The following is a 9598-nucleotide window of genomic DNA, read 5'->3' as shown; positions in this document are numbered from 1 at the left end:
CTGGCTTTGGTGGGGCAGAGGATGGGTTGGAAGGGTAAGTGGGGAGATGAGAGTGACAGTTGGAGGCTTGACTGGGAGTGACAGCTGCAGAGATCAAGATCAGGGACCGCTGAGAGGGTTGTTGGCACAGGGTTGTGTCGGGGAGCAGCTGTAACAGCAGGGAGGTGGGGCTCCATGAGCCTTCCTGGAGGAGCCAAGGCCACGGTCATCAGGGCAGGGCCTGCCTCATTGGTCCAGCCTCTGGAGAGCTTTCTTCACCCAGGGCAGTCTGGGATCAGCACAGATCTCTCGGTCCCTCACGGTTAGCAAGCTGGAAGGCGGAGACACCAGGGAGACAAGGAAGCCCCATTAGCATGCAGCAAGGATGCCACAGCCCCGCTGCAGAACCTTAGCAATTATGAGTCACCTGCTGTAGGCAAACACATTTCTTAAGAAGGAGAGGGGGAGATAAGCAGCAAGGACTTCCCATACCTTCAGCCCCAGCCATGAGTGCCAGGTCAGGCCAGGAAATAGAATGCCCAGGAGTCCCATAATCTTTGCTGACATTGCTTTGGAAGAGAGTATTGGGTAGTGGCCAAGAGCATGAACTTTGGAGCCAGCCTATCCAGATTAGAATTGTAGCTCTGCCACATGTTAGCAAGTCCCTTAACTTCTCTGAACCTCAGTTTCCACATCTGTAAAATGGGCATGATAATTCTGGTCCAACCTCATAGGAATTCGATGAAGATTTGTTGAGTTAATATAAACTGGAGTGCTCAGAACAGTGCACAGCAGACCGTAGGTGATATATAATTGTGCCAGGGCCTGGCCTGAACTTTTAACATTGATTTCCTTAATAAATCCTTACAACAACCCTATGAGCCTCCAATATCCTATCTACTTCATAGCTGAGGAAAGTGAGACCCAATGGGGTAAAGCAACTTGCCTAAGTGCCAGAGCTGGTAAGACCTGACTCATCGTGCTTGCTGTGAACGAGCATCCCTATCCAGGCCCCTCTGAGAGACCTGAGCACAGAGAGGGGAGGTGAACAATAGCCCAAGACCACATGGCAGTAGTGGGCTAAGGCTTCCACTTTTGCCAGAGCTCCAACAAGCACCCTTGATCTGCACACACACACAGACACCCCCAGATGACCAATGAACAGAAAGAACAAAGAAGGCAGCAAAGCAGTGTTGACCTTGGCCACGTGGACAGCCTGCCCTGGCTGCTTTGTGACACTGGACAAGGCTCAGACCCTCTCTGAGCTTTGATCTTCTCATTCATTGAGCCATATTCTTTCTAGAATCCCTTCTAGCTCAAGATCCAATAATCACATGTGTACCATCTCTCACTGAGTATCTATTATATGCCAGGCATTGAGTAGTACACCTCCCACTTACTATTACTGTGCCCTGTGATGCTTGAGAGGCCCCATAACTCGCTGTGCACATTTATGCACCTGTAAAAAGGGGATTGTAACAGTACCTACTACATAGGGTTGCTTGAAGGATTAAATGAGTTAATGTTTATAAAGCGTTTATAACAGTGCCTAGCACTTAACAAGCACTCTCCACATGTTTGATTAAAAAAATAAATGAAAGTGATCACTCCCGCTATACTGATGGGGAAACTGAGGCCCAGTATTGAAGTGACCAGAACTGTGGCAGACCTTCCCTTTTCAGCCTTCTTGTGTTTTACCCACAGACCCCTCTGAGGGACGGAAGATGAGTGAGAAGGATGAAGATGAGAAGATGACAGGGCCCCAAAGGGGGTCATAAGTCCCCAAGCTCAAACATTCCCCACTCTGTGGTCTGGCAGGCAGCAGGCTCTGAGGAGCCAGAGCAGCAGACAGAGGGGCTGCCCCAGAAAGGACAGGTCCCGTCACCCAGCCAGGGGCAGGGGCAGGGGGAGGGGGCGGGGGCAGGGGCAGGGGGAGGGGGAGGGGCAGGGGCAGGGGGAGGGGGCAGGGGGAGGGGGCGGGGGCGGGGGCAGGGGGAGGGGGCGGGGGCGGGGGCAGGGGGAGGGGGCGGGGGCGGGGGCAGGGGCAGGGGCAGGGGGAGGGGGCAGGGGCAGGGGCAGGGGGAGGGGGCGGGGGCAGGCTCCCGGCCGAGGAAAAGGAAGCAGAGAAGCTGAGAGAAAGCAGCAAAGGAGAATAAGAACCTTAGGAGAAAGCCCTAAACAAGGACCCAGGAGTCCTGGTTCCAGCCTGGGCAACCTTGAGCAAGTCACTTCTCCCCTCACCCTGCCCCGAGCCTGTTTCTCCATCTGTAAAATGGAAAGAATAGCACCTTCTTGTAGGATCATTGTGAGAATTAAACAGTCATGCTCAGAACAGTGCCTGGCCCTGAGGAAGCACTTAGTGTCAGCTCTTAATACGCTCCTGGTAAGAATAGGCTGCCTCACATAACTGACTCCCAGGGCACTGGGGATCCAAGATGCTTCTGATGGGAGCATCTTTGCTGACTCAGTGGAACCAGGCATACTGCCCGTACCCTGAGCCCTACACTCTACGGCAGCTCTGCACTACCTATCTGCCTTGCCGGCGTGGAGCGGCACCTTCTGCATCCTCAGAACCTGGCACGCTGCCTGGCACGTAAGAGGTGCCTGATAATATCTGTTGAATGATAACATGATTTTTTTCTTGTACACCCAAGCCTCAGCTGAGCCATGTAGTTCAGCCAAGTGCTCCCAGCCGACATCTGGATGCCCAGCTGCATTCCTCCATCCCTGGGTGCACCCCACCCACGTGCACCTGGAGCCTCCCAGGCCACACCCATCAAGCTCTCCAAGGTCTTGCCTCCCCGGCTTCCTACTCACACCACGCCAGGCCTCCGGCAGGAGTCCGAAGTCCAGTAGTAATATTTCACCAAACGCAGGGGCAGGGGGTGACGGATGTAGTCCCGGCAGCAGACGCTGTCCTCCACGTTGGCACCGTAGGGGCCTGGGGGGGAAGCGTGCTCAGAGGAGTCACAGGCTGCTCTCCCTTGGCCCTAACCTCTGACCCAGCTTTTCTGTTCTCATGTGGAAGGTTGGTGTCCAGAGGATTCTGGGCCCTCAACGTCCCCACTCTTGGGGCCTCTGAGAAGCCACTAAGTGCCCAAAGTCTACACTCTGCGTCGGTCAGCTCAAGGGAGAGGGATTCAGAACGACCGAGCATCAACAATGCCCTAAGCTCTAGATGGGACCAGAGACGCTGAACAGGAAGGAGCCTTAGAAGCTTGTTATTCAAGTTGAGGTCTGTGGACCCACATCGTCAACATCACCTAGGAGCTTGTCAGAAAAGCTCCGGGCCTAGTCCCAGCCCTGCTGAATCAGGGGGACATTTTGAAGAACTTCCCAGGTAATCTGAGAACTTCCCTTCAACTCACATCTACTCTAATCCCCTTCATGATGCAAATGGTGAGGCTGAGGTCCAGAGATGGGGGAGGACTTGCCCAGATCACACAGCACGACCCTGGAGAGTCAGGACAAGGGCTCAGGCAGAGTCCAGGCACGGAAACCCGGGTTCGAGTCTCGCTCTGCCCTGAGTCACTTAACATCTCTGAGACCTAATTTCCTCCTCAGACCCAGGGAGTAATAATAGTACCTACTCTACGGGGCCTGTAATGCAGGGAAGGCGCTCAGGAACCCCATAACTGAGCAGTTATTGCTCCTAGCTCCCTGACTCCCAGTCCAGTGCTCATTTCCCTCCCCATCGTAGGGCAGAAGAGTGTACATTGGGGTGGAAAGAGAAGTCAGGAACCCAGTGTTGAGGGCAGGTTCGGGAGAAAGATGGGGTGGTGAGAGGGCAGGACTAGTTTTCCAAGGGAATATCTCTTACCCCTGCTCCTGCCTTTACCCACCCCAGCTGGCCTCCTTCAGTGGCTCCCTCTCCACATCCCAAGGCCCTACCCTTGAGTTCTCTGGAGTAGGAGACCCTGGGCCATGCCCACTACAACCCCGAGCCCAGCTGAGATAGATCCTAGACTCCAAGCCTTCAAGACTATCCATTTAACAGATGTGTAAACTGAGGTCCAGAGAAGCAACGGGACTAGCCCAAGAGCCAGTGGCAGATTGGGGTCTTCTGCTCTCAGTTCAGTGCTCTTTCTACCACATGAGGAAGATACCCCAGTATCTGACCTTGACCTCTGCAGAGAGCCCTCCCTCTTCCCAACCTCACCTGCCTCTGTTGCTTGAAGTATCATAGCAAGGAGGATGAGGGCAGCCAGGAGTGGGGTCTGCAGGCTGGCCATACTTTTGTCCTTTGTGTCCCAGCTCAGGTGTCTACAATCGCCAAAGGACAGGAAGCTCTGGTATTTAAGTGTTTGCTACACCCACAGGCCTCAGACACTCTTAGTCACCGGTGAGCCCAGAATCTCTGACATTCACATTATGAAAGAAGAACTCCCACTTCCTCCAAAGAGAAGGAAATTCTCTGTGGCCAGGAACCACTCAAAGGGGACCCCCACGCTGACCTCCCCCCCTGGGTCCCAAGAGACTTGCAAAATCCCCCTTGAGCTGGGCCTCTTGGAGGCCTGTGCTCCCTGGGGTCTGCTGGCTGTGTGGCCTTGGCCATGTCACTGGATGTCTCTGGGACTGAGTTTACCCATCTAGAAATGGGGGAGATGGTTTTACAGTCCTATGTATTTACCCCAGTGGTTGTTTGTAAATCAAGTGAGAATGTGGACAGGAGCCAAAGAGCCCTAAACCCTCACCTGGAACTGAGGCCCATGTTGATGAAGCCTTCATCACTGATCTGTCGTCAAAGGGAGAAGCCTATGAACCCACTGGGTTAGCTTCTCTGCCGCATCACCGGTGTCCTCTAGGGCTTCTCACAAAGTCTCAGCTTGGGCCAGTTCATGGTCCACTCAACAGCTGTAAACAGCTTCCACACATTTCCAACTTGCCTGTTCTTCCTTCGCAGCTGTCTCCACGCTCTTCCTCACCCACCCCCTTCTCAATCTACTGCCACGTCCCACTGATTCTACTACCTCAGTCTGTCTCGGATCTGTCCCCTTATCTCCATCCCCACTGTCCCTGCCCAGTCCAGGCCACCGCCACCCCAGGCTCAGATGCTGGCCCCTCGTTCCCCTCTCCACACTGCAGTGACCAGAGTGAGTAGCCCGGATTCAAAGCTGCACATGCCTCTCTCCTGCTTCAAAACCCTGCTGTGGCCCCCTGAACCCATGCTCCTGATTCTGGCCCTCAAGGCCTCCATTCCGGACACGACCCCACCGCCCCCGCCCAACTGGTCTCCCTCCCCTGAGGAATCACATCCACAGTCCTCATAGTTTCTCAAAGAGGTCTGTGGTTTGTCCCTGGCCGTGAATGCCTTTGCCACTTCTCTACCGTGTAAACTCCTACTCGTGCATCAAGAGCCATTTGAAATGTCACCCTCTAGGTAAACACACCCCCTCAGGACTCCAAAATTCTCTGAGGTGACCTAGAACGTGGACTTGAACAGACTACGTCAGATTTCCTCTTTCTCAGTCTCCTCCCAGAAGCCAAACTCCAAGCTCTTAGAAGGTGGGGCCTCCCTTTATTTGTCTTGGCATTCCAGGGTCTACCAAGAGTGGGGTACATGGTGGGTGCTCAGAACACACCTAGTGGAAGAAGAAACCCAGGCTCAGAGGAGGAGGGGCCTTGCCTGTAAGTGGATAAGCCATCCTGGAGTTCAGGACTCAGCACTCCATTTGTAGAGGGATCCATCCACTCATTCATTCATTCAACAAATATTTATTGAGCCCTTGGTCGACAGAGTAATGAACCCCCCCAAAATGTCCATATCTAATTCCCCAAACTTGTGAATATGTGACCTTACATGGTAAGAAGGACTTTGCAGGTGTGTTGAAGTTAAGGCCCTTAAAACAGAGACTTCCTTGGGACTTTCTTGGTGGCCCAGTGGGTAAGACTCCGTGCTCCCAATGCAAGGGGCCCGGGTTCGATTCGTGGTCGGGGAACTAGATCCCACATGCACGCCACAACTAAGAGTCTGCATGCTGCAACTAAGAAGACCGCATGCCGCAACTAAAGATCCCACGTGCCGCTACGAGGATCCCACGTGCCGCAATGAAGACTCGGAGCAGCCAAAATAAATAAATATTAAAACAAAAACAAAAACAGAGGGACTTCCTGGATTCTCTGGATGGACCCAATGCAATCACAGGGTCATTATAAGAGGGGCCAGTGAGTGGGTCAGATTCAGACAGGAGATGGGATGACAGAAGCAGAAGTCCAAATGATGTGACGCTATGCGCCCGAGAAGGTGGGAAAGGCAAGGAAACAGATTCTCCCTTAGAGCTTCCAGAAGAAACACAGCCCTGCTGACACCTCAGTTTTACTCCACTGAGACTGATTTAGGATTTCTGACCTGCTGAACTGTAAGATAATAAATTGGTGTATTAAACCACCAAGTCATTTGTTACAGAAGCAAGAGGAGAGTAATACAAGCACCTGCCACGTGCCAGGTACACTGCCAGGATCTGGGGACACAACAGTGAATAGGTCCCTGCTCTCATGTTTACCTTGGAGACAAACAATAAACAGGCAAAAAAACCCAAAAAAAACAAAACCAAACAAGGTAATGTCAGGCTGCGGTGAGTGCCGTGAAGAAAATGAAACAGAGAAAAATAGACAGTGACTATGGGGAAGCAGGTTTGGGTAGTCAGGAGACGACTCTGTGAGGGCTGACATGCAAGCTGAAATTCAGAATATACTAAGAAACCTGCCAGGGAGGAAGGGGCAAGTGCAAAGGGTGAGAGGGCTGAGCAGCTGGGGCAGAGTGGGTCGGGGAGCAGGGGGCAGCCAGATGGGAGGGGCCTGCAGGCAGGGCTGGGCAGGGCCTGTTCAGCTGCAGTTCCTATGAGCCTCCTGATGGACGTGCATTGGAGGTGCACAGCATCGCCTTGGAAGTCCTCTTGTCAAAAGGCGTTACCCAAAGCCAGTCACAGAAGGACAAATACTGCATGATTACAACTCTGTGGGGTTCCTAGAGGAATCAGATTCATAGAGACAGAAACTAGAATGGTGGTTACCAGGGGTTGGAGGGCGGAGGGAATGGGGAGTTAGTTTTGTGGATTATTTTTTAATAAATTTATTTATTTATTTATTTATTTTTGGCTGCGTTGGGTCTTTGTTGCTGCACGCGGACTTTCTCTAGTTGCGGCGAGCGGGGGCTACTCTTCATTGCGGTGCGCAGGCTTCTCATTGTGGTGGCTTCTCTGGTTGCAGAGCATGGGCTCTAGGAGCGCAGGCTTCGGTAGCTGTGGCACGCGGGCTCAGTAGTTGTGGCACGCGGGCTCAGTAGTTGTGGCGCACGGGCTTAGTTGCTCCGTGGCATATGGGATCTTCCCAGACCAGGGCTCGAACCTGTGTCCCCTGCACTGGCAGGCGGATTCTTAACCACTGCGCCACCAGGGAAGCCCCGGGGAGTTAGTTTTTAATGGATACAGAGTTTTGGTTTGGGAAGACGGAAAAGTTCTGGAGATGGATGGTGGTGAAGGCTGCACAACAATATGAATGTACTTAATGCCACTGAACTGTACACTTAAAAATTATTAAAATGGTAAATTTTACATTATGTATACATTATCAGTTAAACTGCTCTCTGGTCCAGTGATCATGATCCTTGGTATTCACCCAAAGGAGTTGAAAACTTATGTCCTCACACAAGCCTATATTATAGCAGCTTTATTCACAACTGCCAAAACTTAGGGGCAACCAAGATGTCCTTCAGTGGGTGAATAGATAAAATGTGGTACATTCAGACAATGGAATTATTATTCACTGCTGAAAAGAAAAGAGCTATCAAGCCAGGGAAAGACATGGAGGAAACTTAAATGCATGTTACTAAGTGAGAGAAGCTAATCTGAAAAGGCCACAAACTATATGACTCCAACTATATGACCTTTTGGAAAAGGCAAAGCTACGGAGGCAGTAAAAAGATCAGCGGTTACCAGGGGTTAGAGGGAAGAAAAGATGAGTAGGTGGAGCACAGAGGATTTTTAGGGCAGTGAAAATACTGTGTATAATACCACAATGACGGATACACATCATTATATTTTTGTCCAAACCCATACACTATACAACACCAAGAGAGAATAAACCATAATATAAACTATGGACTTTGGGTGATTATGATGTGTCAAAGTAGGTTCATCATTTGTCACAAAGGTACACTCAGGTGGGGGAGGTTAATAGTGAGGGAGGCCACGCCTGCCTGGGGGCAGGAAGCATGTGGGAGATATCTGTACCTTCCTCTCAATTTTGCTGTGAACCTAAAACCGCTCTAAAAAATTAAGTCTTGAAAGAAAAACAAAAAGAAAAGGTGTAACCCAGAATCTAATCAAGCCTCTAGTCCTAACTTCCAGTTTACAAGAACTACAGGGGCCTTCCAGGTCTCCTACAAGACGACTGTGTGGGGATCAACAAATAGTCAATGTTCTTTTTTTAAAAATGTGGATTAGGGACATTGAAGATTAAAAGAGATTGAAGAGACATAACAGCCAAATATGTACAATATGTAGATTTTGATTGAATCCTAATTTTGAAAAACAGTTATAAAAGACCTTTTGGGGACAAATGAGGAAATTTAAATATTAGATGATATTAGGGCTTTATTGTTGATTTTCTCAGGTATGATAAAGACTTTAAAGGTGTGTAAGAGAATGTCCTTGTTCTTAAGAGATGCACTTGAAGTATTTAGGGGTGAAGTTCATGATGACCCTACTTTCAAAGAGTTCAGGTTCAGAGGAAATATGTGTGTGTGTGTGTGTGTGTGTGTGTGTGTGTCTGTGTGTGTGTGTGTATGTGTGTATGTGAGTACATATAGATGTGTGTATGTAGAGGGATATCCCTCTACATGTGTGTATGTGCATATATATATGTATGTATATGCATACATGCATGTATATGCATGTATGTATTGCCTATATATGTATATATGCATATGTATATATGCCTATATATGTATGCATGTATGTGTGTATTGTATACATGTGCGTGTATGTATGCACATGTGTGGTGTGTGCGTGTATGTACATGTGTATATGTATGTGCAAATGAGTTGTACGCATGTACGCATGTACGTGTATGTATGTGTATAGGTATATCATATCCCAGAGAGAGAAAGGGAAAGACAAAGCAAACATGGCAAGATGTTAACAATGTTGCAGTGAGGTAGTGAATCATGGAACTGCTCTAACAGCTTTCCTGAACATTTTAAATGTTTCATAACAAAAACATGGGGAGAAAAGAAAAAAAATATTTTTTAAATGTGGAAGTCATCTTGTAAAACTGGGCTGTCACTGGAGGACTGCAAGTGAGAGACAGAGAACTGGTTTGACGGTTCTTCATCTGAACTCGGGGTTTCCTTACACGGGGCCCTCATGGAGGCCCCTCCAGGGGGTGGGCCCAGGGGCTCCCCCCTGGAGAGCACCTGCATCCCCAGGGACTTGGCAGGGCCCCAAGGCTTTCCTGCTGGCTCAGCCTCTGCTACCCAGCACCCCATTTCCCTGGGGCTTGTAAAGACGGTGAGCCACACGTGCAGCCAGCAGGCCTTTGCTCCCCCAGGGCCCTTGGCCTCCCTGGTGCAGAAGAGGCAGGTACTGCGTTCAAGGAGCCCTGAGTTACCAGGCAGGGC

General features: G+C 50.4%; 1 protein-coding gene across 1 annotated transcript; it reads right to left on the bottom strand.

The window, feature by feature from the left end:
* Window positions 1-225: 225 nt before the first annotated feature.
* CCL22 (C-C motif chemokine ligand 22) lies at window positions 226-8341 on the bottom strand (the record flags this gene model as incomplete). The annotated part of the gene is made up of 3 exons (XM_082438198.1): window positions 4139-8341; window positions 2797-2920; window positions 226-310 (listed from the first exon to the last, which is right to left on the bottom strand). Exons 1-3 carry the CDS (start codon window positions 4209-4211, stop codon window positions 226-228), a joined length of 282 nt encoding a protein of 93 aa, XP_082294324.1. The 5' UTR covers window positions 4212-8341.
* Between the last annotated feature and the right edge of the window lie 1257 nt (window positions 8342-9598).

Source organism: Balaenoptera physalus (assembly GCF_965194825.1).
Source record: "Balaenoptera physalus genome assembly, chromosome: 19".
NCBI classification, from domain to species: Eukaryota; Metazoa; Chordata; class Mammalia; order Artiodactyla; family Balaenopteridae; genus Balaenoptera; species Balaenoptera physalus.
This window is presented reverse-complemented; position numbering and strand designations above follow the sequence as displayed.